The sequence below is a fragment of the Mirounga angustirostris genome, unplaced genomic scaffold (assembly GCF_029215605.1).
Source record: "Mirounga angustirostris isolate CCGP_5_RB_7025 unplaced genomic scaffold, mMirAng1.0.hap1 SCAF_16, whole genome shotgun sequence".
In the NCBI taxonomy this organism is placed as follows: domain Eukaryota; kingdom Metazoa; phylum Chordata; class Mammalia; order Carnivora; family Phocidae; genus Mirounga; species Mirounga angustirostris.
Window position 1 is genome coordinate 12,025,547 of NW_026991724.1, and position 25,276 is coordinate 12,050,822.

Genomic DNA, 25,276 nt, shown 5'->3' on the forward strand with positions numbered 1-25,276 from the left:
ATTTTTACATTTATTTGCCCGTGCATTACCTTTAGAATTAAAAACCCCAAGAAGGAAGTGTACTGGTGTTTTCATGTGGCTCTGAAATGCATCGACAGGTGGATTTGGTGGACAGAGCTGTGTGAGCAGGTGCAGGAAAACGTAGACTCTGGATGGTGGGGATTTGGGTGCTCACGGTGAAACACTCAAACTTTGCTATATGTCTGACACTTTCATAATAAAACACTGGAGGAAAAATCTCCAAAAAAGATGGGAGGAGAAAACCGGTCTGGCTTTGAGAAGGCAGAGCCATCCTGTAGACATTCCTGGGCAATGACTTCTGCCCTCTCTGCCTCAGGCATCTCATTGGTAAAGTGAGTTTGGGCCCTGGCTCCTGTTCATGGAGCCCTCCCCACACTTATGGATGAGTTCCTATCCTTGCGGTGCAGTAAGGTTACAGATCCAAGTCAGTATCCCCTGCATTCCCCCCTCCCCCACTGACTGGCACCCCAGCAGGGAGGCTGAGGGGCAGGTTAGAATTCCCTGGGTCCCAAACAGCTTCCTGTTCCTTTTTCTAACCAAGGACTCGGGCTTGAGCACAAGAAGGTCAGATGCATTTTCTTCTGAACAATCAATTACCAGCACACAACACTTCGCGAAGCATGTGCCTCACCAGCCAGCCTGGGGCTGCAGCCTGGGCGGCAAGAAACTGTGGGCTGCCCCACCCGGCTGGGGAGCACATTTCCCTGGGGCCTGGAGTGGCGAGGATAGGGAGGAGTGAGGGGCTGGGAACCTGACAGTGTGGGGAGGCCAGCGGTATTCACACCCAGCACGGTGCCCAGGGAGCGGCATTCTTCTCAGAGGGGAAAGTGGGAGCTACACAGATCCGGCCCCAGGCCTGAGTGGGCTGAGTAAAACTTCCTGTCCCAATCCCTGGAGTTCTGCAATCAGCAGCCCCCAGATGTCCCTGGGAGCTCAGCAGGCGGGTGGAAATGGCTGAAACTGATGCCCGGCTACCAACTGGTTCCTGTGGGATTTCCAAGGCATTTCCATACTCGTCCTGCAGGAGGCTGCTGCCCGCTGTCGGGGACCCTGGGCCTGGCACAAATTGAGGCCACCTGGTAGACGGACACAAATGTCCCTTGGTATCCCCAGGTACCCATGGGAGGGGGCCTTAACCGATGCCGGTTGAGGAGAACACAGAAACGAAGCTGTGCTTTCTGCCTTTTTCTTACTGGCTCCTAACCACCACCACCACCCGGCCCGGCCCTGCCAAGCTTCCTGATGCCCTGTGCAAAGCCAAGGTCACTGCCCAAGGGGGAGTTCAGAAGTGTTTGGTCTGGCTGGGGGTGGTGCTAAATGATGCCAATGCCTATCCCTCAACTAGACTAGGGAGCCAAACCAGAGGCAAAACTCTCCGGCGCCACAGCGGGAGGGGTGATGCTGGGGTGGGGCGGGGGTGGGGCAGGGGTGGGAGGTGACTGCATACTTCTGCTCCCTCCCTGAGATATAGGGGGAGCACTCTAACAGCTGCTTTTGTCAAAGAAAGATCTAGGAGGAGGAGAGAAAGGAGGCTTCACTTCTTTGGGGCGAGCTATATACAAGGATGCCACAGAAACATCTCAGTGAATGTGAAAGATCTTTCAGGGGAGGTCTCTGGATCAGCTCATGTAGCTGGTAAGTGGCCATGGCTCCCAAGACGAGGTCCTTCCACTTGGCCACCTTACCTCCTTTCCTTAAAGGACCAGGCGACAGGGTCTCTTCCCTGGAAGAGGAAAGCTGGAAAACACCACCCATCCCAGTCTCAGATCTTTCTCTTCTTTTTTTTTTTTTTTAAAGATTTTATTTATTTATTCATGAGAGAGAGAGAGAGAGAAGCAGAGGCAGAGGGAGAAGCAGGCTCCCCGCGGAGCAGGGAGCCCGATGCGGGACTCGATCCCAGGACCCTGGGATCATGACCTGAGCTGAAGGCAGACGCCTAACCGACTGAGCCACCCAGGCGTCCCAGATCTTTCTCTTCTTGTGGAACTACTGTGCATGTGCGGCCCAAGAAGGGTGCAGGAGCCTAGACTGAGGGAGCCGCATTCTGCCCTCCTAGTGCCGCCGTGAGGCTGAGCTGCCCCATGGGGAGCCCCGGCTCCCACATTCCCCAGGGGACCCCCAGAGCTGCTGGTGTCATGGAGCGGGCAGGGAGGCCCAGACAGCTACAGATCCATTTCTGCCAGCACCGGCACCCTGGGGGGAAGGCTGAAGTTGGTGCAGCTCGGAGCCGGCAGCTGAGAGCAGGACCAGACATAATGCATTGCCCCCGGTGCCCAACGACAGTCGAGGCCCTGGTGGGAAGGAAGGTAGGAGCCGGAGGGAGAACCCCAAGTCTGACACAGACCCCGGCTCCACCTCCTGGCCTCAGTGCCGGCCCCGGGGCAGTAGAACCTGGTCCTGCAGCCTCCTTGGCAGATGCAGAGCTGCCAGGCCGTCTCCTGGGGGTTCAGGGGGGGCTGTGCCATCAACGCCAGGTCTCACCAGCTCCCCTCTTGGGAAATCTCCAGGAGCAGGGGTAACGGAGCGCAGAGACTTCCTGTACCAGTGGTGGCATCCCCAGCCCAACACCCCAGATTGTGGGGCGTGTTCCAATTGTTTTGGCGGGTTGGCTGCAATGATGGAAGCCCAGAGGGGTCAGCCAATAAAGTTCAGGCCTGGAGGGCTTCATCTTTACTGAGGCTCCCCATGGTGACACCACTCAGTCCCTTCTCTTGTAGCCACCTGATTCTGGTGTCCCCGCTGTGGCGAGCCTCTGTGGGTCTCCTGCCTGCTGACTCCTCACTCACCCTGCAGCCCTCCGGTCAGCAGCCGCCGGAGCTCCCTCCAGCCCTCCCTCCTGGAGGAGGGGTCCCAGGGCAGACACCTCTGAGTCTGGCACCGCTATAGCACCTAACAATAGCCCCTGGCAGGGCCCCACTGGGTTGGGCACAGTCCTCCGCCAGGACGTGGTTCCTCCAGGCTTAAGAAAAGGCAGGTCCATCGCAACCACAGGGTCTCAGCAGGAATGCAGGCCAAACAGGCACCATTTACACAAGTCTGCTGGCTCGGGGTAAACTAGCGGAGGTATTCCTGCTTTTCGGGGGGGGGTCAGATTCCCTTTCCTTTAAAGAAACTTTGTGTGACATGCAGCATTTTCAGAGCCCTGAAGTTGGGGGCAATGACTTTAGGCAGAGAGGAGGAGAGAAGGTAGTTAGGACCTAAGAAGCAGGGCATGGGTGAGCACTCCAGAAGAGAGCTGAGCATCTCCTGAAGCCGTTTCGATAGCCACCAAGTTCTCCTCAGTACTGCTGGCAAAGGAACCCGAAACACTCCAGAATCCACCGGGACCACGGACCCCTGGCTGCTCTTGGAATCAAGGCCCCCTAAACTTTCCATGGACAGCTGGCCATCAATCATGCCCCCCCAGGGTATTAGGACTCTCTTCTGTTCACAGCAAAATCAGGTCCTCCAGCCCATCTCAAGGCTCATTCTGCAGGCTGAGCAATGTGAAGGTCAAAATTGGACTGCATATTGTTGAGGGCGAGCTCTCTGGTCTCAGAACTACAAACAGATGTTGGGAAGGGAGAGAACTAAAGGCCCATTCAAGCTCACTGCATTTACCCACAAAAGTGGGACCCACCAACTCCTCCCTCATCTCCTAGGGGTCCTGAGTTCAGAGCCGCTGTGGAGGAGAAGGAAGGATGGAACATTCAGTGCTCTGGGGTCAGGCACCCTCCCTGCACCCTCAGCCTGGGGTGGCTACTCACAAGCCTTGCGAGCCAGGTGCTTGCCTTGGGAGTTCCAGTTCCTGCTCTTCACATTTCTCTTGAGCACTGGGTGGACCAGTTAAACTAGTCTTGCCTTTTCTAAGTTGGTTTTTTTTTTTTTTTAAATCTGGCAGGCCGCTACTGGAGGCTTTCCAACCCACAGCTCAGGCCAACCCTCATAATAAGAAAAATACTACTTTCTATCTGCCTCATTTAGGAGGTTTCTACTTTTTTTCCTTTGGCGGTTAACTAAATTTCATCTTATATAACCACTGTAAATTTTCTAGAAATTTCCCCAATTAGCACCAGCAATTACAGAAAATGTGTGTATATGTGTGTGTAGATGAGAAATCTCCAGGGGAGTGACCACGAGTTCTGGTGAATCTTCATAAGAAAATAGCACTTTGCTCTCTATCCACTAAGAAAGACCCATCTTGCCCACTTTCCAGAAGATTCTGGGAGCTCCACACTCTACAGATTCTTTAAGTCTCCTCACATTTCTTTTACATAGAAAAGATAAAGTGAAGGTGGGGAGGATGGGATGATGAGGAATCATGGGTAAAGTATGTTATTGGCAAAACCAAAATAAACACCCAGAGGTCCTGACTTGGGAGGCCTATGGCCCCTGAAAGCCCTGTCCTTTACGTGAATTAGAACAGGCCCTAGACCAGCTCTGGAGACTTCCACTCCACATATACACCCCAGGTGGCAAACGCCTTCTCTTATCTGGAAGGTTCAGACGTCTTCAGTGAACACAGAGCCTGGCTCCCGGGAGCCCAGCCATGAAGGCGTAAGTGTCCAGAGAGAGAGGCCAGCCATCATTTCTGAAGCATCTACATGGCCTTAAGTCAAATCCCACCAACAAGACCGGCTGCAACATGCCTCTCCCTTGCCTCTGCCGGGAAGGACTGGCTTTTGCAAAAGAGGACCTTGAGTTTAAAGCCTCTAGTTTACAAACACACACACACACACACACACACCCTGAAGAAGTGGCTTTCAATGAGAGGAGGAGGGGAAAATGGGGCCAGAATGGGAAAAGCTGCAGTTCTGTCTCAGGCTGGTTGGCCAACTTTCTCTTCCTCTAAGGGGACTCTGACTCTGAGGGTGACTTCTGTGGGCGGCCACGCCGGCTCTCCCGTGGAAGTGAAGGGGACGGGCAGAGGAGGCCCTGCCCTGTGGCTGTGGGCACGGAGGAGAGCTCCGGGCAGCACCTGGCACGTACAGGCCCTCACCTTCCCTGTTCTCTGAATGGGGCGTGCGGGTACCTCTCACCCAGGTGGCCCAAGAGCACTCTGTCCTCCACAGCTGCCCTTGCAGAGTTCTCCCTGATGATGTCAAGAGCCCAGTCCTCTCGGGTGGAGCCCACTCTGAGGCTGCTTTGTGTTCTTATGACAGCGAGGCAGTGTCTACACAGAGCTCTCCCCAGCCACCCACAGGACAAAAAGCGGTCTTCATGAGGGCTGTGCACATGTGGAGAATAAGTGAACACAGTTTCTGAGGCCACGGTTGGGGAGGGCTGTGGGCCACGGGAGAAGACTCGTGTCCCTCCATGGTCCCAGGCAGAGACGAGGAGCAGCAAGAACAAAGTGGAGCTGGCGCATCCTTTAAGGAACGTACACTGACAAGTCTGACAGGAAGCCCAGAGCTCACATGACAATGTTTCAGAAAAGCGGGAGCAGCGGTGTCCAGGGACAGGGAGTGGCTGTCCACAGGGTAGAAGAGGGGCTTCCTGGGCACCAGGTGGGAAATAAAGGGGAAGGAACGCTGGGGGCGGGGACAGGGCCATAACTTGCCCTGCAGCTGGTGCTCCGACCCAAGCAAACAGCACCAGACTGAGTGTAGCCCTGCCCCACGCACACATACAGAATCGGCTGAGCAAGTAAGTAAGAGAAAAAGGAATAGCAGGGTGTGTTTTTAGGAGAAGGAGTAGATCAGATTTGTCAGATGTACTTTGCAGGAACAATCTGGAATCATCAGGCCTCCCTAGGCTAATGCTGTGTGGAGGCAGGCGTGCATCTGGGTCTGAGGAGGCAGGAGGCCAAGGACAGCTCTGGAAGGAGAGTCTACCCGGGGAAACTTTCATCGTCAGGATGGGGCTCAAGTGATCCCAGGCTCACCTCCTAGCCAGTCCACAGACTGAGAAACCACAGAATTCGTCCCGAGCACTGCTATGACTTCAACCCCAGAAGGCAGCCTAGTGATGGGGTTGGGACATGCCCCCTCAGACCCAGTGCCTGTTCTTGTAGAAGATGCATTCCTCCAGTGAACATGGTCTGAAGACCAGATTAAGCACGTTAACAGTGGAAGACCAGAGAGCTGCGGGCAGCCCAAGGCGCCCAGCACTGAAGAGACCTCAGTCCACTCTGGAAAATGACGAGAGGAGACCCACGGATGGGCTCACATCTTTGAGGGTGACTGTCTCGATCAAAGCCAGCTCTAACTTCCTGAGCACTGACCATGTGCCAGGCTCTGTATTGAAGGGTTTGAGGTGTAAGTGTCTTACATTATTCTGACAGAAATCCTAAGAGCCAGGTTACTGACAGTCCCGTTTCACGGACCAGAACACCAAGGCTCTGCTAAGCTGAGCAGCTTGTCTAAGACTGTATGGTCAGTAAGTGATGGAGGCGGACTTTGAATTCAGATCTTTCCCCACAGCATACCAGGCAGATGTCGACACTTCCTTCATCCACAGAGGTGCCGTGTTTCACGGGATGGCCTGGCCTGGTAATTCTACCCCCGGTGCACTCCCTGCTCAGCTCTGAGGCAGCCTCCAAGGTAGGAAGCAGTGTGGCCTTGGTGGACTGACTAGGCGGCAGGTCAGCATTTTTAGTCCCTGAAGGGCGTCCAGTTACCGAACTTATTCTGCTATGCACACCAGCGGCACCGATGCCCCCTCCCCGAGGAGGTGGCATTCCCCCCAGGCCCTCCACTGGCAGCTGTGTAAATGTGCAAAGGCCTAACTGAGCAACCGGAGAAACTGGCCAGTGCCGTCGGCCTGACCGCTGGCCGGGCCTTCCTTCCTGTTCTACTCTGCTTCCTCCCCAGCTTCTGCACCAAGACCCCCGGAACAGTTGATTCCTCGACACTGTGCAGGCATTCCTGCTGGAACGCGGGGCGCCAATGCTGCCCAGAGCCACGTGAACTTGGGAAGACCCTCACTCGGAGGTTCCCCCGGCCAAACCCTTACCGTTGTAGGAGAGGCGAGGTTTGCTCAGACACATTATAAAGTGCATTTCCATCTCATCAGAAGCCACAGACTTGGAACAAATGGGGCACTTGAAACCTGAAAGAGAGGAAAACAGTATGAAATGCTTCCTCCAAACCAAGCACACCCACAACCAACACAGAGGCCCTTAGATAGCTATGGCCATGTGGGGTCAGAGTCAACGTGGAGAATTCCAATCTAGATACACCCTAGACCTGATCTTTCCTTCATTAATTCTGTTATTTTATCACAGCCTCCCAACTCCCACTGGCCCGCCAGGGCTGTCCCTGCCACAGGCATCTCGGCGAAGCTTATCAGAAGGCACGGGCAGCTGGTTTGATTTTATTTTCCTTTAGACCCTTTCCCAGGGGGGTCTAGTGGGCAGCAGGGATAAGCAGGAATGCAATCAAGGCAAACACATCATCAGTCTTTGAGTAACAAAGCATTTAATACCCTTCCTCCTCACAGCCCTCAAACCACTTGGCTGGGCCACCTGTGGCAGGAAGCCTGACAGCGGTCAGGTCAGCACCTCCATCCCTCCCCCGGCCTCCGGGAACCAGGTAGCACCTCCATCCCTCACCCAGGGCACCTGGCCTCCCTGGGGCTCAGGCAGCTGTCCTCTGAGAGTGTGGAGCAGCAGGGTGGCCCTCCGGGAGCACTCCCAGATGCCACGCGCGCCTTGGCCGTATGCCACGGAGAGTAACAGCTGTTGCACAACGCCTGGCGAACACAGGGTGGGGTGACCCTGCTGTTCCACCACCAGGGGAGTCTGGACTGTTTGTACATCTGAGCAGTTTCATCAGAACTGTACCCCTACTGGAGATTTCCACTGAGAATCTTCTGAGCTGAACTCCATTAAGCAAACCCAGTCCCCTGACTTATTTATAAACAACTTTTTAAAGATAAACGATTTCCAATTTCCCCCATTTTATTTTTATTGAAATTATTTTCAAATGATCGACTCTGTTCCATTCTACCAAAAGGATCTAATACCACTGGAAAGTTATTACTTATTTGTCCACATCTAATTTCACACGTTGCAGCTTCTCCCTTTTGTGACTGTAATTCTTACCCACCCAGCCTGGACTTCCTAGGTCCAGTACAGCACATCTAAATCTTGTTGTGAAAATCTGACTCTCCCGGTAACTTTTCAGTCTAAGTGTTCCACGCGCAGTTTCACTGGATGCTGGTAATATCTGTCGGCAACACTTCCTATTACACAGACAAAAGCCGGAGGGCTCGTATTGACTGTTCGCTGCTCCCGGACGGAGGAGGACGTCAGACCTTTCTTCCCAAGGCCTTGCTCATTCTGTATGGAAAGCCCTGGACTTTGACAGCTGTGGGTGCAGACAGGAAGCAAGCCAGCTCCTGTGTTCCCATGTAGGGCACAAGGACTTTGCTTAAAGTCTTCTCCAAACCCTCCTCTTTTCAGTGACAATGAACTATAGGACCAGACAGAAAATCCAGGGTCCAGTTAACTAAGGACAAAGTGGACCTCGGACTCCGTGGCACAGTCCCCATTTCCCCGACCCCTTTCCTCAAAAATCAAGAGCATCCTGTGTCTCAGCTAAAAAGTCTTGCAAGTGCTATCAATCCAAGGATTCTGGCCAAGCTTAGAGCAAGGGCTGTACTTTCTGATCTCTGGGTGGTTATGAATCCATTAATAACAAAACCAGAAGACTGAAAAGAAACATTGGTAGGGGGAGGGTCCATCCCCAGTTTTCTGGCAAAACCCGATCTCAGATGTGCCAGGCTGATCTTTTCTAACCCAGTTTAGAAATCTACAGACACAGTGTGACACACGTGGTGGACAGGTGAGTAATGAACTTGAGTCTTGTACAACGAGGATGTCTCCACATCCACCCTAGGTCCCTCTGAAGCCTTGGTTCTGCCCTCATGCCCAGGCCCTGCAGATAAACCAATATTAAGGAATATTTTCTTTAGAGATTCCTTTACCGTTTTTTTCTGACTCAAAAGGCCAAGGTTTTATGTTACCTTAAATGACTACAGGACATTTCTAGTTTAAAAACTTGTTACGTTAGCACCCTGTCTGCAGGCTGAGGGCTCAGAGCTGAGGGTGTGCCAGGGTGGACACACTCTGGACTAGCTCCTCTGACACCGGGCCCCAATACAGTCGCTGGGAGGTGCTGAAGTGAACTGTTACTACTGATAAAAGGCCTTACGCTTCACGTTACTCACTTTCCTGATAACTTAGAACAGATTCGTGGTTATCACTATAATAGCATCAATCACCCCTGCATCCCAACATGACTCCTTGAATGCAGGACAGGGAGTCAAGTTATAGCTAAGGTACTGGGAAGTAGGCCACCCAATGAGAAGGTCTACAAGGAAATGTCACTGGACATTTATGTCCTACAAAAAACAAACCAAGGTGAGATTCCCAGGTTTAGGCCAGTGCCCTCATTGTAAAGAGAAAGAGGCCTTGAAGAAGACTCGGGCTCAAACTCTTGAGGGGGTGGGGCTGAGACCGGTCGGATTTCTTAGCTGGCCATCTCAAGTCCTTTCTAACGGGAAGAAGGAGCCGACTACCCTTGTGATATTGTGATTTACAATAAGAACTATGTATTTGGTCTTCGTTCTGTTCCTGGCACAGAGTTCCTAACACCCTGGGAATTTCCTAACATAATAAGACCAGTAGTATTTGGTCTTTTGTCACTGGCTCCTGAAATAGCTCCAGAGCCATAGGGTGAAAGGAATGTCTTGTTACTCATAACGAGTCCCTTTCAACCACACCAAAATTTATGTTAATGAGGTCACTTTGGGAAAGTTCCTTGGTAAACTAAGGATGGGGGCTAGTTGCAAGGGGAACCAACCAGCTGATTAGAGGGTCCGAACTTTTGGTCCTACCCCTCAACCTCTGGGGAGGGGTGGGGGCTAGAGATGGAGTTCAATCACCAATGGCCACTGATTTCATCAATAATGCCTATGTAATAAAGTCTCCATAAAAACCCCAGAGGATGGGGCTCAGAGAGCTTCCAGGGCAGTGAACACATGAAAATTCAGGGAGGGTGGCGCCCCACGACAGGGCACAGGGGCTCCATGCCCTGTCCCCATACCTTGCCCTCTGCATCTCTTCCATCTGGCTGTTCCTGAGCTATATCCTTATATAATAAATTGGTAATCAAGTAAGTAAAATGTTTTCCTGAGTCCTGTGAGGTGCTCCAGCAAATTAAACGAACCCGAGAAGGGGGTCATGGGAACGTCTGATTAAGAGCCAGTCAGGCAGAAGTGAAGGTGACAACCTGTACTTGTGACTGCGGTCTGAAGTGGGGGGCAGTCGTGGGGGACGGAGCCCTTAACCTGTGCGGTCTGATGCTATCTCCAAGTAGACAGTGTTGAAATTGGGTTAACTGCTTGGTGGTGCTGGGAAAACATTTCAGAACAGGGTTTTAAGAAGAGGTGGGCTGGGAAACATTACACCGGGAGAGGAAGCACCATTGTGGTAGGAAGAGACCTACATTTTAGCGAAAGCAGGGTTAGTGCCACTTGCATGACCTTCCTCTGGAATGGGGGGCGGGGTTAAGGATCAAAAAATAATTCAGGGTCTATTACGTGAGTGGGAAATGACAAGATGACCTGGGTTTTCCAGCTTCGAGATGTGGTTAAGTACTCTACACTCCCCGGACCTCCGTTTTCTCATCGGGAAAAAGACGACTTTGCCTCTCTCTTGCAAGGATCAGATGAGGTAAGAAACCTGAAAGCGCCCAAGAAGCTAATCAAATGTATCATCAAGCCCGGCAGCCCTGAAAGAGGAGGAAGGAAGAGGAGGGCTGGGGAAGGATTTGGGGGGGCCGGGAGGTGGGGGCTGGTGGAGCAGCAGGGCAGAGAGGCCGCAGGTCATGCAAAGTGTGCCGGGTGGGGGAGGGGTGGCCATCTCTGCTTGTCCCATCTGTTTCCTCTGAAATTCTGGAGCACCGTGCATGGCACTTTCCATACTGCCCGTGTGGAATGAGGCTCCCTGTTCAGCCTCTTGCATGTGATGACAGACAACAGCTTGCGTGCATTGAGTTGTTACTGTAAGTGAGCAGCCAATGGGCCGTATGTGTCTGCATTTACGAGATTACGGAGTGGGTACTACTGTTAACTGTGTGTGTGCCCTGCTTGCCAAGCTGGGTGACAGGTGGGCTGGTCTAAGGAGGAGGTGACGTATGACAAAAGGAACATAAACACTACACAGACGCTGGGTATTAGTAAATAATAACTTCAAATCCTCCACACTGTCCCAGCAATTTCTTCTGAAGCACTGTGGGCCTGGATAATCTCATAAAGAGAAACAATCGGGGAATTTTTTTTTTTCCTGGGCACTGTGTTAACATGGAAGGACTGAGCTGTGCTTTCTACTTGGCACCAAGCCTGTAGCTCTGGTTGTTAAGGTGCCGAGTTTGCAAATTACCTTTTAAATGGAAAATAAAGGACATGAGGTAAGAGGGCTGGAAAGACAAGGAGAGCTAAGGGGAAAAAACTAATGTCCCCACCTTCTTTCCTGAAAGGTCATCCGACATCAAGATGGATGCCAGCACTCTACTACCCCAATCTTTTCTTGCAAATGTCCAGTCACACGATTCAGCATCAACAGCCCTACGGAATGATAAATACTGTGATCTTTATGAGCTATCTGAAGGTGAAAACAGCTAGGAAATTTTGATACCATTTGGGAAAAAAGTTTAGGCCAAATTAAAATCAGCCCTGTGGACAAAGACAAAGGTTCACAAAGTCACCCAGTGGACGAGACTGAGTCAAATTTCAGAAGAGCCCTTCATCAGCACTCAGGAAGTGTGTGGAAGACATGCTTTGCCTTCCTTCATGAGAGAGCTACAGGTGGAGCCTTTGGGACAGACTCTCCCTGCCTGCACCTGAGACCCACCGCACCCTGGGAGCTGGGAGGCGGACAGCACGTGTTGGGGCTTTAATAGGGGCCACTGACAGAGTGAAGGGCCGGCTAGCTCTGGATTGCTGGCCAAGTCTGACAGTGGTTCCTCTCCCACCGGGCTGTGACAGAAGCAAGGAAGTTACAGGGTTCCTGGTCCTTTGCTGCCAACCTCTCAAAATGAGGAAGGGATGAATGACAGGGCACCAAGGGGAATCTGTCTGTAATGCCCTGATTCTGCCCCGGATGGGCTCTCCCAAGCAAACGCTGCTACAGGATTCCTCTACCCCAATCTAGAGGCGCCCTTCTAATGGGGACCTTACTTCTGCTCTTTCTCGTCATCAAAGCAGCTCAAAATTATACAGCCAGAACAGCCCACGGGAGTGTGATCAGCCAGAGCCCAGCTGCTGCTTCCTGTCTTTCAACAGCGGATTGCATAAATGGGGGAATCCTCAGCTGGGCTACAAACCAGAGCTCCTGGGAGAAGACAAACCCACACTCGCCACCCAGAGCAGGGCCTTGACCCCTGTAACCGCAAGGTCAGGGTAAGCCCACCGGTAGGTGAACCAACAGAGACCCGGGAATGCACACAGTCATGTACGGTAAGCATCTTCCTGCACCCGGGTCCTTCCAGGACAGGGCAACTGCCTCAAGTTATGATCCTCCAGGCCTCCACAACATTTATCTTGTGATGTAAATCAGTTTTTCTCATTTGCCAGAACTGCAACCTTCTCCTTTAAGACCTGATTTCTTGGGGCGGGACGTGTGCTCTGCATGTTGCCCCAGTTCCCTCCCTGACCCTCCCTCCTATGCTGATGCGCTATTTTAACGCTGCCCCAGTTCTGCCTGTCTCTGGGATCACCTAAAGGGAGAAGAATCTAAAGAAGCAACCAAGGAAAAGGAAGCCAGGCCACCCAGGCAGGACCTCCTGTCCCAGGGAAGAGGGGCTGATGTAGATTCCCCTCACCCAGGGGGGCTCAGAGAGCACCACCCTCAACACCATGTCTCTACTGTTCAGTTCCTAGTTTCCAGCCTGGATCTTTCCCTCTCACATCCTGTGGTGCATGTCTGTGAAATGAGATTTGATTAAATGAATTTGGTAAAATGGGATTTTTTATAAAGATTTTACTTATTTGAGAGAGAGAGAGAGAAAGAACACGCATAAGTAAGGGGAGCAGCAGAGGGTGAAGGAGAAGCAGACTTAATAATGCAGGGCTCAATCCCAGGACCCTGGGATCACGACCTGAGCTGAAGACAGAGGCTTAACCTACTAAGCCACCCGAGCACCCCTGTAAAATGGGATTTATTACAAAAGAAAGATCAAGGGGGACGCCTGGGTGGCTCAGTCGGTTAAGCGTCTGCCTTCGGCGCAGGTCATGATCCCAGGGTCCTGGGATCGAGTCCCGCATCGGGCTCCCTGCTCCGCGGGGAGCCTGCTTCTCCCTCTGCCTCTGTCTCTCTCTCTGCCTCTGTCTCTCTCTCTCTGTCTCTCATGAATAAATAAAGAAAATCTTAAAAAAAAAAAAAAAGATCAAGGGGTAACAAGGGACTTTCTTTGACATTTCTATACTGCTGGAGATGAGTCCCAAGCGCAGAGGCTGTGGATATCCCATTCTTCACACACACTTTCCCGCCCAACCCCTGAGAAATAACTGGAAACCAAAGCACAATTTATGAGTTGTTAAGGCACCCTTGCCTAGAGAACTTTCTGGACTAGGAAAAGGCCCAGCAGTTCTGACTTGCTTCTTTCAACACCTCTCTTCTGGACTCAGCTTCAGCAGTTCCATTCCAGGGACTGAGGCTCACCTGTTGCCTCAGGAGCCAAGAAAATTCTCGTAAGTGGGTATTAGGAGACAGCCACACTGACACCTAAAATCAGTTTAAAGTGTGTGTGTGTGTTTATTTTAACATGTCTGTTGTGATGGTTAACTCTATGTGTCAACTTGCTGGGTCATGGGGTACCCAAATATTTCGTTAAACGTTATTTCTAGGTGTGTTTGTGAGGGTGTTCCTCAATGAAATTTAACATTTGAACTGGTAGAAAAAATAAAGCAGATTGCCTTCCCCAATGTTGGTGGGCATTGTCCAATCCACTGGAAATGCTGGACAGAATAAAAGATGGAGAAAAGGAGGTTTTGAGCTGTCTGCCTCGCTGATCTGGGGCACTGGTCTTCTGTCGTCAGACCAGGACGTACAGTATTGGTTCTCCTGGTTCTCAGGCCTTCAGACTCAAACTGGAACCAACTCCAGAAGGCGTTCCTGGATCTTGAGCTTGCAGATGACAGATCATGGAATTTCTTAGTTTCCATAACTGCATGAGCCAATTCCTTACAATAAATCACTTTCTCTTTCCCTCTCTCCTTCCCCCCCTGCACTGGCTCTGTTTCTCTGGAGAACCCCAATACATCTATTTATTAAATTGCCAAACAATAAAGTTTAAAAGACTGGCAACATCAAATGTTGGTGAGGATGTAGGGCAACTGGAACTCTCAGGCATTGCTGGCAGGAGCCATTTTGAGAAACGGTCTGGTAGTTCTTTATAAAACAAAACATATACCTGGCCTGACCTAAGCAACTCCTCATTTACATAATTACCCAAAAGAAATGAAGACCTATGTCTACAAATAGATGTTTGTAAGAATTTTCATCACAGCTTTAGTCATAACAAGCAAAAACTGGAAATAACTCAACTGTCCATCAAAGGAACGGGTACATTAACTGCAGCATGATGGAATACAATGCAACACTACTCAGCAATAAAAATCAATGACTACAGATACATGCAACCACATGGATGGATATTAAAAACATGCTGAGGAAGGACAAAAAGGAGCACACATTATGATTCTAAATGTATGAAGCTTTACAACAGGGAAAACTCTGTAGTGGAAAAAATCAGAACAGTGCCCGTCTCTAACAGTTAAGAGTTGGGGCAGAAATGAACTGAAAAGGGGATGAGAGACCTTTTGGGGGTGATGAAATGCCTATATCATGAAGAGGGTTTGGGTTACACATATGTGTGTACATGTCAAAATTCAGTGAATATACACTTAAGATTTGAGATTTCAGTGTTTATAAATTTTACCTTAACCGGAAAAAAAACTAAGCAAATATTGAACTGTAGTTAATGATATACATGCTGAAGCATGTGGAGCAACGTGTACTGACGTGTGCATTGAAAAGAGACGCATCAAAAAATGATGCATAAGTCAAATTTCTTTCCACTTTCCTGTACGTTTGAAATTTTCATCATAAATCACCAAAAAAAGTATCAAGCAGTGAGGGGGCTGTGTGTGTGTGTGTGTGTGCATACACTAATTTAGCTACAGTGGTCAGGGAAGGCCCCTCCGATGGGGATAGAGGTGCCAGAGAATTTGGTGTTAGGACAGTGAGGGTCAAGCTCACAAGCACAGTAAGTACCAGTGGTGACAGGTGACAGTGGGGACATGCTCTCTTACAAATTTCAATTATAAATTGCAAGATTGTATAGTTTCAGGTCTTGTACTAAAGTCTTTAATCCACTTTGAGTTGATTTTTGTGTATGGTGTAAGATAGGGACCCAGTTTCATTCTTTTGCATGTGGCTAACCAATTTTCCTAACGCTACTGAACAGACTATCCTTTCTCCATTGTGTAGTCTCAGTGCCTTTGTAAAAAATTAATTGACCATATATGCATGGGTTTATTTTTGGCTTCTATTCTGTTCCACTGGTCTATGCATCTGTTTTTATGCCAATACCATACTGTTTTGATTACAATAGCTTACTAACATAGCTTGAAATCAGGTAGCGTGATACCTCCAGCTTTATCCTTCTTTCTCAAGATTGCTTTGGCTATTCAGGATCTTTTGTGATTCCATACACATTTTAGGATTGTTTTTCCTATTTTTGTGAAAAATCCTACTAGAATTTTGATATGGATTGTACTGAATGTGTAGATCACATTTTAACAGTATAAATTCTTCCAATCCATGAATATGGAATATTTTTATTTATTTGTGTCTTCTTCAATTTCTTTCATCAATGTCTTATAGCTTTCAGTGTACAAATCTTTCACCTCCTTGGTTAAATTTATTCCTAAGTATTTGTTTTTGTTGCTACTATAAATGGAATAGTTTTCTTTGTTTCTTTTTTTTTTTTAAGAGTTTATTTATTTATTTGACAGAGGGAGAGAGACAGCAAGAGAGGGAACACAAGCAGGGGGAGTGTGAAAGGGAGGAGAAGCAGGCTTCCCGCTGAGCAGGGAGCTCAGGACCCTGGGATCATGACCTGAGCCGAAGGCAGACGCTTAATGACTGAGCCACCCAGGTGCCCCTGGAATAGTTTTCTTAATTTCTTTTTCAGATACGTCATTGACTACTGAATTTATTTATTAGGTAAAACAATTTTTTGGTGGAGGCTTTAGGGTTTTCTATACAATATTATGTCATCTGATACTTTGCTTTTTCATTTCCAATTTGGATGACTTTTCTTTTTCTTGCCTAATTCCCCTGGCTAAGACTTCTAATACCATGTTGAATAAAAGTCTGAGTATAGGATCGTTGTTTTCCTTTTTTTCCTCAATGGTCTACAGATAAAATTCTACCATATTCTAGCTTTTTGGTGTTGCAAATAGAAAATTTGATTCTAGTGTGGTTCTTTTTCCTTTGTAAATAATATATTCCTTCAGACTGAAAACTTGAAAGATTTTTCCTTTCATCCTTAGAGTTCAGATATTTTACCAGGATATGCTTAGATGTTTCTTAGTTATTCCCCTAGTGGTAAGTCATGAGTGCCCTTGACCAAGTATTTCTAGTGTTCCTCCTTCTAGCTATACATTATAGTAGGATTGCACTTGCTTACTCCCTTTGTGATTTGCAATGGCTAGTGAAATGTGAGTAGAAGTAATGTATGCACTGCCAAGCAGACTTTAAGCATTAGCTCATGATTCACCACAGACCTGCACTGCTGCCTACCACCTCAGGTTCCTAAGTAACAATGAGCAGACCACCACTCCACACCGCCCAACCATGACCTGTATGGGATACTGCAGTGTGGGGGAAAAATGAATTTGTTGAGTTTAAACTACTGAGCTTGTGGGAGTATTTGTTATTTCATTCTCAATCTAGTTCTAGCCTGTCCTGACCAATACACTCTTCCTCTGCCTTCTTCTCCTTCTATTATTCCTATTACTTGTATGTCAAATGTCTTATATATTTTCCAGGTCTCTTATCTTCAATCTCCACCTTCATAACTTCTATGTCTTAGCATTTTCTCGGGAGCTCAGCCTTTCTAACTCCTGGGCCATGGCTTCCTGCCCCACTGCTTGGCTCAAAGAGGTAAATAGCTGGCATTGTAAGTCAAAAAGATGAGACATGCATTCCAGCCACTATTTTCCCAGAATCCTTTCTGTCTGGATATTCATATTCTGCTTTTTCAATATATATATTTCCTTGCATCAGCAACAATCCACATACTTATCATTCTCAATGTCTATGTATTCTATAGTGATAATATATTGTGCTTGGCTTTTTTCTTCTGTGGGTGTTGGGACCATAAAGATTCTCTCAGTAGTGATCTCCATTCTCTACTCCAAGCGCAGTGTATTACAGCCCCAACGTATTTTTGCTGTTTCTGGATTCTAGGCTGACTGGTTTGGAGGAAAGAAAATCTTATCAGGAGTCTGAAGAACCAGGCTCTCCCTAGCACTAGCCAGGTGTCCTTCTGTAAGCAACTTAGAAATATTTCTACAGTGCCCAGTATTGTTCTAAAGCCCAACCAAAGATAGATGCGCAAGTGTTCTGTGCAGAGAAAGAGACATGTGGAATGTGGGGTGGCCATTTTACGAGGCTGCACTCAGTATAGCTCAAATATACTGAGGCAAACTGTTAGATCTCCCTATTTCATTTCTTCGCCTGTTCTTCAGGCAAAGCAAAAAAAATGAGCTGATCCTACATATTTTGTGGACCCTAAGATGCCATCAATTTAAAGAGACACCATTAAAAACCTTCAAGAGTGGAAAAAAAAACCCCTGCCAATTATAACTTTAAGATGTGATTCTATGATACATCCTGATTTTTGAGTGGTTAAATTGTGAAATATATGTGCCTTAGAATCAGTGAATATATGAGAAATACATATACGGATATTCAAAGAAATACATAGACCAAATCCCACCATATACCCAATGCATTTATTTATTCCTGTTCATTTACTGCAAATGAGAACAGGCTCAATGAAGACATCTACAGAGGGAACAAAGATCTGCAGGGTGTGCACATGGATAGGTGCCTGATGACATCAAACCCACCCTGCTGCTACAGCAACTCTAGGCAGGCGGAGCCCTATGGCAGCATTCCAGCCAAGTGAAGAAGAGGAAAGGCATTTGCCAGAACAGGAGCTATGACTACTAATCAGTTCTGTTTCCTTTGACATTGTAACTCATTTCTTCCAGAGAGAGGCCCTAGAAGGACTGTTGAGGAGGGGGTGATGGGGAGAGGGGGAGGTGGGGACATGATGGTCTGATTACTGAAGACTGAGCAAGTATGAATATGGAAAAGATAAAAGCCTCAGAGTGAGGGTGCCTGGGTGGCTCAGTTGGTTAAGCCACTGCCTTTGGCTCAGGTCATGATCCTGGAATCCCGGGATCGAGTCCCACATCGGGCTCCCTGCTCAGCGGGGAGTCTGCTTCTCCCTCTGACCCTCCCCCTTCTCATGCTCTCTATCTCATTCTCTCTCTCAAATAAATAAATAAAATCTTAAAAAAAACACAATACCTTTAAAAAAAAAAAGCCTCAGAGTGAGTGTGATCAAGTCCCCAACTAGTGGCCAGGGAAGATGAATGTCAAATATAATCCCTTGTCACCTGGCTAGCATGCTTAGGCAAGTTTAGGGCCATCCAATCATGATTCAAAAAGTGTATATATGGGGCGCCTGGGTGGCTCAGTTGGTTAAGCGACTGCCTTCGGCTCAGGTCATGATCCTGGAGTCCTTGGATCGAGTCCCGCATCGGGCTCCCTGCTCCTTGGGAGCCTGCTTCTCCCTCTGCCTCTCTCTCTCTCTCTGTCTCTCATGAATAAATAAATAAAATTAAAAAAAAACAAAAAAGAAAAGAAAAAAGTGTATATATGGACTCCAGATGAACATTTGGCTTTTATTTTAGAGATGTCTTATTTGAAGGATAGACCATCTATTACAAAAATAATAGTATCTAAGGAGTCAAGCTAGAATTTCTTTAAATTCTTAGATATTAGTGATCACCAAAAGCTAGGCAACGGGACAGACTGGTCTGGCCAGGAAATGCCAGTTATTTAGCTGAATACCATGCTTTCCTCTCAATGGCTGCCCCACCTTCATTCCAATCCTTAACACACCACACGCCTATGGCCCTTGGACCCAATACCCATAGCCACTGCTGAATGGGCTTTCCGGTGTTTGGGCAATGCCAGACAACACTCTTAGGAGTGGGCAGAAATCCTCAGCCTTTTCTTCATAGATTCAACAGCAAACAATGGGGCCCCGGAACACGTGACCTCAAAAAAGACAAAGGGAACAATAAAATCTGGTCTCTAGGCAAAAAAGGGCAGTTATCACCTGCAGAGGATTTGTGGACTGATTAGCACTAGAAGGGAGCCTCACTTTTTCCAATTCCAGAGGGGGACACTGTCTGAGTAGGACACCAGCCATGCAGGTCTAGCTTTATTCACGGCAGGTGCCAGCAGCCAGGACTGTGCTTAGAACCACCCTGTTGCTGGCCTGTTTCTCCACTGCATATACTCTTTTTCAAATCCTGGAGTCTTGATTGATTTATTTAAAAAAAAAAAAAATCAACCTTTAACGAACTTTGCTTTTTTTAATGAAGTTTTTGGAGGTGGAATTAGAGGCAAAAAGGAGAGTTACAGAAAGGAAAGGACAAAGAAAGAAAGTTTCACACAAAATCTATATAGGATCAATAGTTTATTTCTGAGTTCCTGAAGGCATTGTCTACCCCAGTGTCCATATGGCTGATAGGAATTTCACTGACAAGAAGGAAAATACTTGAACATACTACTATATCATGTTCAACCAGAATCTGACTCACCAGGCAAATGGACATGACACTCACATCTAAGTGACGGCTCATACTAAGAAACACCATTTGCCTGGCACTATTGATGTGGACAGCCCTGGCCTTCATGTCACTGGAGGTCTGCTGGAAAGCTCCTTGAGGCTCTCAATGTAATCTCAGGATGCAGCCCATGTGCTGCTGTGTATTCACTTCCTAACAACTATCAGCTCCAGCTTGGGCCCTGGCACGCAGCAATACTGCAGGCTGAGCTTGGCTACTTGGCAGAATGAATGCCGGCTGGCTTCTTGCCTGGGTCTAGACCTGGCCCCTTCCCAGGAGGGCATCCTCTGCTCAGCTGTACCTCCAACACAGAAGTAGATGGAAGCAGGAACTCAGAGGACACAGTCCTGTAGGCCACAACTGTGCTTTGAAATGGAATCTAAAGAGGAAGAAGCCAGAAGAATAGAATGGGGTTGTTTTTGAAAGCCTAACAGCAGTAGAACAATCAATCTTATCAAAGGGAGCTCTAAGGGTAAGAGAAGGCCTTCAAGCCTCAGTCCTTGCTTTTTTTGTCATCCACAGCCGTGAGTACCACAGAGGAGATGGAAAGACCCTAGAGAGTTAGGAGGTACTGACCAACGGATGAGTTAAAAGGATTCCCCAGAGACCCTCCAGACACAAAGCATGAGCTAGAAGGATCGTCAATTCTAAGCTCCCTAAAATAGTGTATGACCACTATCAAGACACATAAAGTGTGCTAATGTACTGGGTTTCTTCATCTCTGGTTCAGATTGCTTTCAGGCTGGTAGACAAAAATGGGATACGGAGAGAGCCTAGCAAGAGGAAAGACACGCCAACGTGGCAGCAGGAACAAGGCAATAACTCACAAATCCTTATTCACAGTACTAGTTCCATGGTGAAGAAAGTCAGGGGTCTCCTAATGATAAGTAACCTGGCTGGCTGGCAAGCAAAAAACCTGTGATATGATGTAACATGTAAAATCAACTGTATGTCAGTGGATAAAATATTAAGCCAGTAAGCTGACCCTGTATTGCACCCCATACACGTTTATGAAATGGGAAGACCACATAAAATGGGACTTCCTTCTCCATGTTGACATTTTTGCCTTGATGACTACTTTTGCATAGATTTTGACATCTCCTCATTTCGAGTCAGCACATCAACTTCCCAAAATATTGGCATCAGGTACCTAAATATTGATAAATATCACTTAATGAAATCTGTGGAAGATAACAGAATCAAAAACACAAGCAACCAAACAAAATAGAACAACATGGGTCTGGACTCAGAATTCCGGCATTTGAGTCACCAGTTATGTGGCCAAGGCCAAGGCACCTAGCCTCCTTGAACTCCCATTTTTTTTGGTTTGTAAAATAGGAATAATTTTGCCAGCCTAGCCATTCAATGAAAACATATGTGTAAAAAGCTATACAAACGTGTGACAGGCAGAATAAAGGTTCCTCAAAGTTGTCCACATCCTAATCCCAAACACCGTGAATGTCACCTTACATGACAAAAAGGGATAAATTAAGGATTTTAGAATGGGAGATCATCCCAGACTATCCAGGGGGGCCCAATATAATCACAAGGCTCCTTACAAGGGAACAAGAGAGACAGGAGAGTCAGGAGAGCAGATGTCAGAGACAGATGTGAAGATGCTACACTGTGGGCTTTGAGGAATGGAAGAGGCCATGAGTCAAGAAAAGCAGGAGCCTCTAGAAGCTGGAAAAGGCGAGGGAATGGGTTCTCCTCTAGAACCTCCCGAAGAAACGCAATTCTGCCAATGCCTTGATTTTAGCCCAGTCAGACCATTTCAGACTTTAACCTCCAAAAATGTAAGAGAGTAAATTTATGTTGTCAAATTTGTGGTAAGTTTTTATAGCAGTAATAGGAAACGAATGCAGATTGTTATGGGAGACATGATTATTCTTCTAAAGGATCAAATCTTAAAGGGGGGAGGTAGGGGGGTTCCCTGACTCTACTAAAAATTAATGGACCATGATATCCTCTCTTGGGGCACCACTGACAATTGCACAACTATTTGCCACACTCAAGTAGGATGAGCAACCAAATGAGTCAGCCTGTCTGTCCATTCATTTTTATTCTAGTTATTAAGTGGTAAGGAAACATGGCAAAGCATTGAATATAATTTCTACCCTCAAGGAACTGATGATCTATTAGGGAAGAAGAGAGGTGACAGGGCCACAGAGCTCTTACTCTTTTCATGATTTTTCTAGCCTTCAGTGGGACCGTCTACTGAGCATACCTGACATGTGGCTTCTTGACCAGAACACTTCTAGGATGGACATCACATGATCCATCAACCTCCTGAAATAATATGGCGGGTTCTGTGGCACGGATGTTTTTTTCTGGGGAATGGATCCACACACTTAGATTGTCAAAAGGGTTTGGGTTTATAACCCAGAAGTTAATAACCATTTGGATAATAAAAGATTACAGACAGAAGGTTATGTGGTATTTTGGGATATTTTGAAAACAGTGCAAACACTTGTGACTTACCTTTAAGTGTAGAGAATAGGGACCATCAAGAGAAAAAAGAAAATGGAACCAGGCCCTCCAGGGCTCCGTACTTCATGATCAGGGTCCTTTAACATTGACTAAAGCATACCAGAGGGCCATTTACAAGTTCCAACAAACACAATTTCCCTCTCTACTGAGTCCACATACATGTGCTCATCCCCAGCCTATATGACACTCTCTCAGTGCCACCCACACCTCCAGCAACTGCCCCATTTACAACGAGGAGCACCTGCGAAGAGTTATGTACAATGTCTTTCTTCACACTGCCTCTTCTTCCGTTCACTCTTGAACTACTCCAATCCCCAAAATTGCCATTACCAAGGACCTCCACATGATGGTATCCTAAAGTCAATTCCCCAACCATCAGCAGCATTTGAATAGGGTGGCCCTCCTCTACCTGCCCCCACCACGTTGTTATACTTGATTTTTGGTCCCCTATCGTGCCCTTTCCTCTGACATCTGCTAGTTCCTTCTCACTTCCTTGGACAACCCCTCTAACAGCCACCAATCTCAATCCACCCTCCCTAGCCCAGTGTGCTTTATATTCTTCTTAGCATTCACCACCGCTGCACCTGCTATCTGTCACACCCATTTCAATATAAGCTCCTTGAAGGCAGAGTCTTTTACTGCTGTGTTCCCAGATCATGGCATATGATAGGCTCTTGAAACTATCTGTTGAATGAATGAGTATCACACTTCATGGAACTGTGTGAAAAAGACCCAGCTGTACAACTAGAAAGAGATAACAAATTAAGGGTACGTCAGACTGTGTTTGCGTCCATTCCCAGCAGGGGCTACCTTCTACCATTCAAGGCTCCACCAACTGCCAGACCACAGTGAGAGTTAAGTAGGATGGTGCAGTGTGTACGAGACAGAATGTTAGTTAAAAACCCACTGCGGGGCGCCTGGGTGGCTCAGTTGGTTGAGCGACTGCCTTCGGCTCAGGTCATGATCCTGGAGTCTCGGGATCGAGTCCCGCATCGGGCTCCCTGCTCAGCGGGGAGTCTGCTTCTCCCTCTCCCGCTCCCCCCTCTTGTGCTCTTTCTCTCTCTCAAATAAATAAATAAAATCTTAAAAAAAACCCCACTGCGGTCACGCTGCTTCCTGCCCAGCTCATGGTTCTGACCTAGGGTGTAGATCGTAATCACATGTACGAGTACAGAGTTGCAGGCACCCTGCTACAGCAGCACTATCGTGCGGAGCGGATGTGAAGGGCTCTGCGTGGGTTGCCACCTGGGCAGGCCTTGAAGGTCCTGGGGGCAGGAAAGAGGTCAGCCCTGCCCCCATGCTAAACCCAGTCATGTTGAGTTAGAATCCTCTCTGGTGTCTCATTCCTCCTAGCAGCAAGAATAGGCAGGACCTCTTTGCCTACTTGTCCCCCCATGGAAGTGCCTAGAGGTGGTGGAAGAACAGCACCAGGGACCTTTCTGCCCCAGGCAGAAACTGCCTGGGGACCCAATGGCCGGTTCCCGAATGGTGGGGACTTCTGAACACTTCAGCAGTCTAATAGATATATTTCCTTAAAAAACAACAACAACAACAACAAACTTTCTATTATGGAAATTTTCAGACAAACAAAAAAGAGAATAGAATGAGCTCCCAGGTACTCATCATCCAGCTTCAACAATGATCAACTCAGGGTCAATTCTGTCTCATTTTCTCTTGGGATGTCCATGTCTTGGTTTGCCTGGACAATCTCGGTTTAAGGTTGTCCTGGTGTAATTTTTTAAAAAGATTTATTTATTTATTTATTTGAGAGAGAGAGAGCGAGCACGTGTGTGCACATGAGTGGTGGGGAGGGGCAGAGGGAGAATGACCCATGAGATCACGATCGGAGCAGAAATCAAGAGTTGAATGCTTAACTGACTGAGCCACCCAGGTGTCCCTGTCCTGATGCATTTAAGAGCCCCCTCTTTCAGTCTCAAACATGCCTGGAACTGGACAAGGAATTATATGGTCACCTGACCTCTACCCCAACCCACTCCCCTCTGTGCCCAGGTAGTTTGAAACAAATTCCAGATGTAAGTCCATCTATAAATAATTCACAATGTGGTAACAAATATTTTAATACAGATCAACACCCGTTAGACACTGTTTGTTCTCTTTCAACACTCCTCTTGGGGGCTTTCATGTCTCATAACAGGAGAGCCAAGGGAGAGTCGGAATTGCCCCTGGGCAGGCTCTGTGCTAGGTGCTTGCATGAGGGGCCCCACACCCACCCTGTGGGCTGATGGCGTGACCCCAGCTCATGGATGGGGCTACCAAGCACATGGAGAAGCCAGCTACGTCCTCTGCTTGCCTGACTCTCTCTCTCCGCTTGTAGTACACCAAGCTGCCTCCATATAGGAGGTCTAGAAACAGGCATGGACAACAGGATAACAGAACAGACCTCGGCAGTTGTGGCCTATTTTACACATGGACACAAAAGGAGCAGTGTGATTTTGAACAACTCAAAGTGAAGAAGCTCAAACTTCAAACTGACCCACAGGAGAATAAAACCCCAACCTTTGTCTCTGGATGGTATCACTGCAAGATTCCAGAGCCAGGCTAAATGCTGGGCAGTCTAAGCAGCCTACCTTCCTAGTACCTAGGAGAGACTAGGGAGAGAAACCAGACACAATCGATTATCTCTTTTGAGTCCTCAGAAGATAGGATCCTAGGAACGTAGTTCACAGGTTTACCCCACGTCTGGGTAGGTTTCCCAGAGGTCAAAGAGAAGACAGCACAGGATATTCACTCCAGCACCGAGGCGAGTGGCGGTGAGCTCCAGGCAGCCCAGATGATATATGCATGAGTACCGTGTCGAGCATGTACACTATGAAGCATTATG

At 48.0% G+C, this 25,276-nt stretch overlaps 1 protein-coding gene across 4 annotated transcripts in view; it reads right to left on the reverse strand.

Moving 5' to 3' along the window:
- ZNRF1 (zinc and ring finger 1) overlaps window positions 1–25,276 on the reverse strand; it is a 98,103-nt gene that overhangs the window by 7,162 nt on the left and 65,665 nt on the right. For all 4 annotated transcript variants that reach the window (XM_045890739.3, XM_045890737.3, XM_045890738.3 and 1 more), the window contains exon 2: window positions 6,955–7,050. In XM_045890739.3, the coding sequence (XP_045746695.1) occupies window positions 6,955–7,050 (96 nt within the window). The remainder of the gene's footprint in view (window positions 1–6,954; window positions 7,051–25,276) is intronic.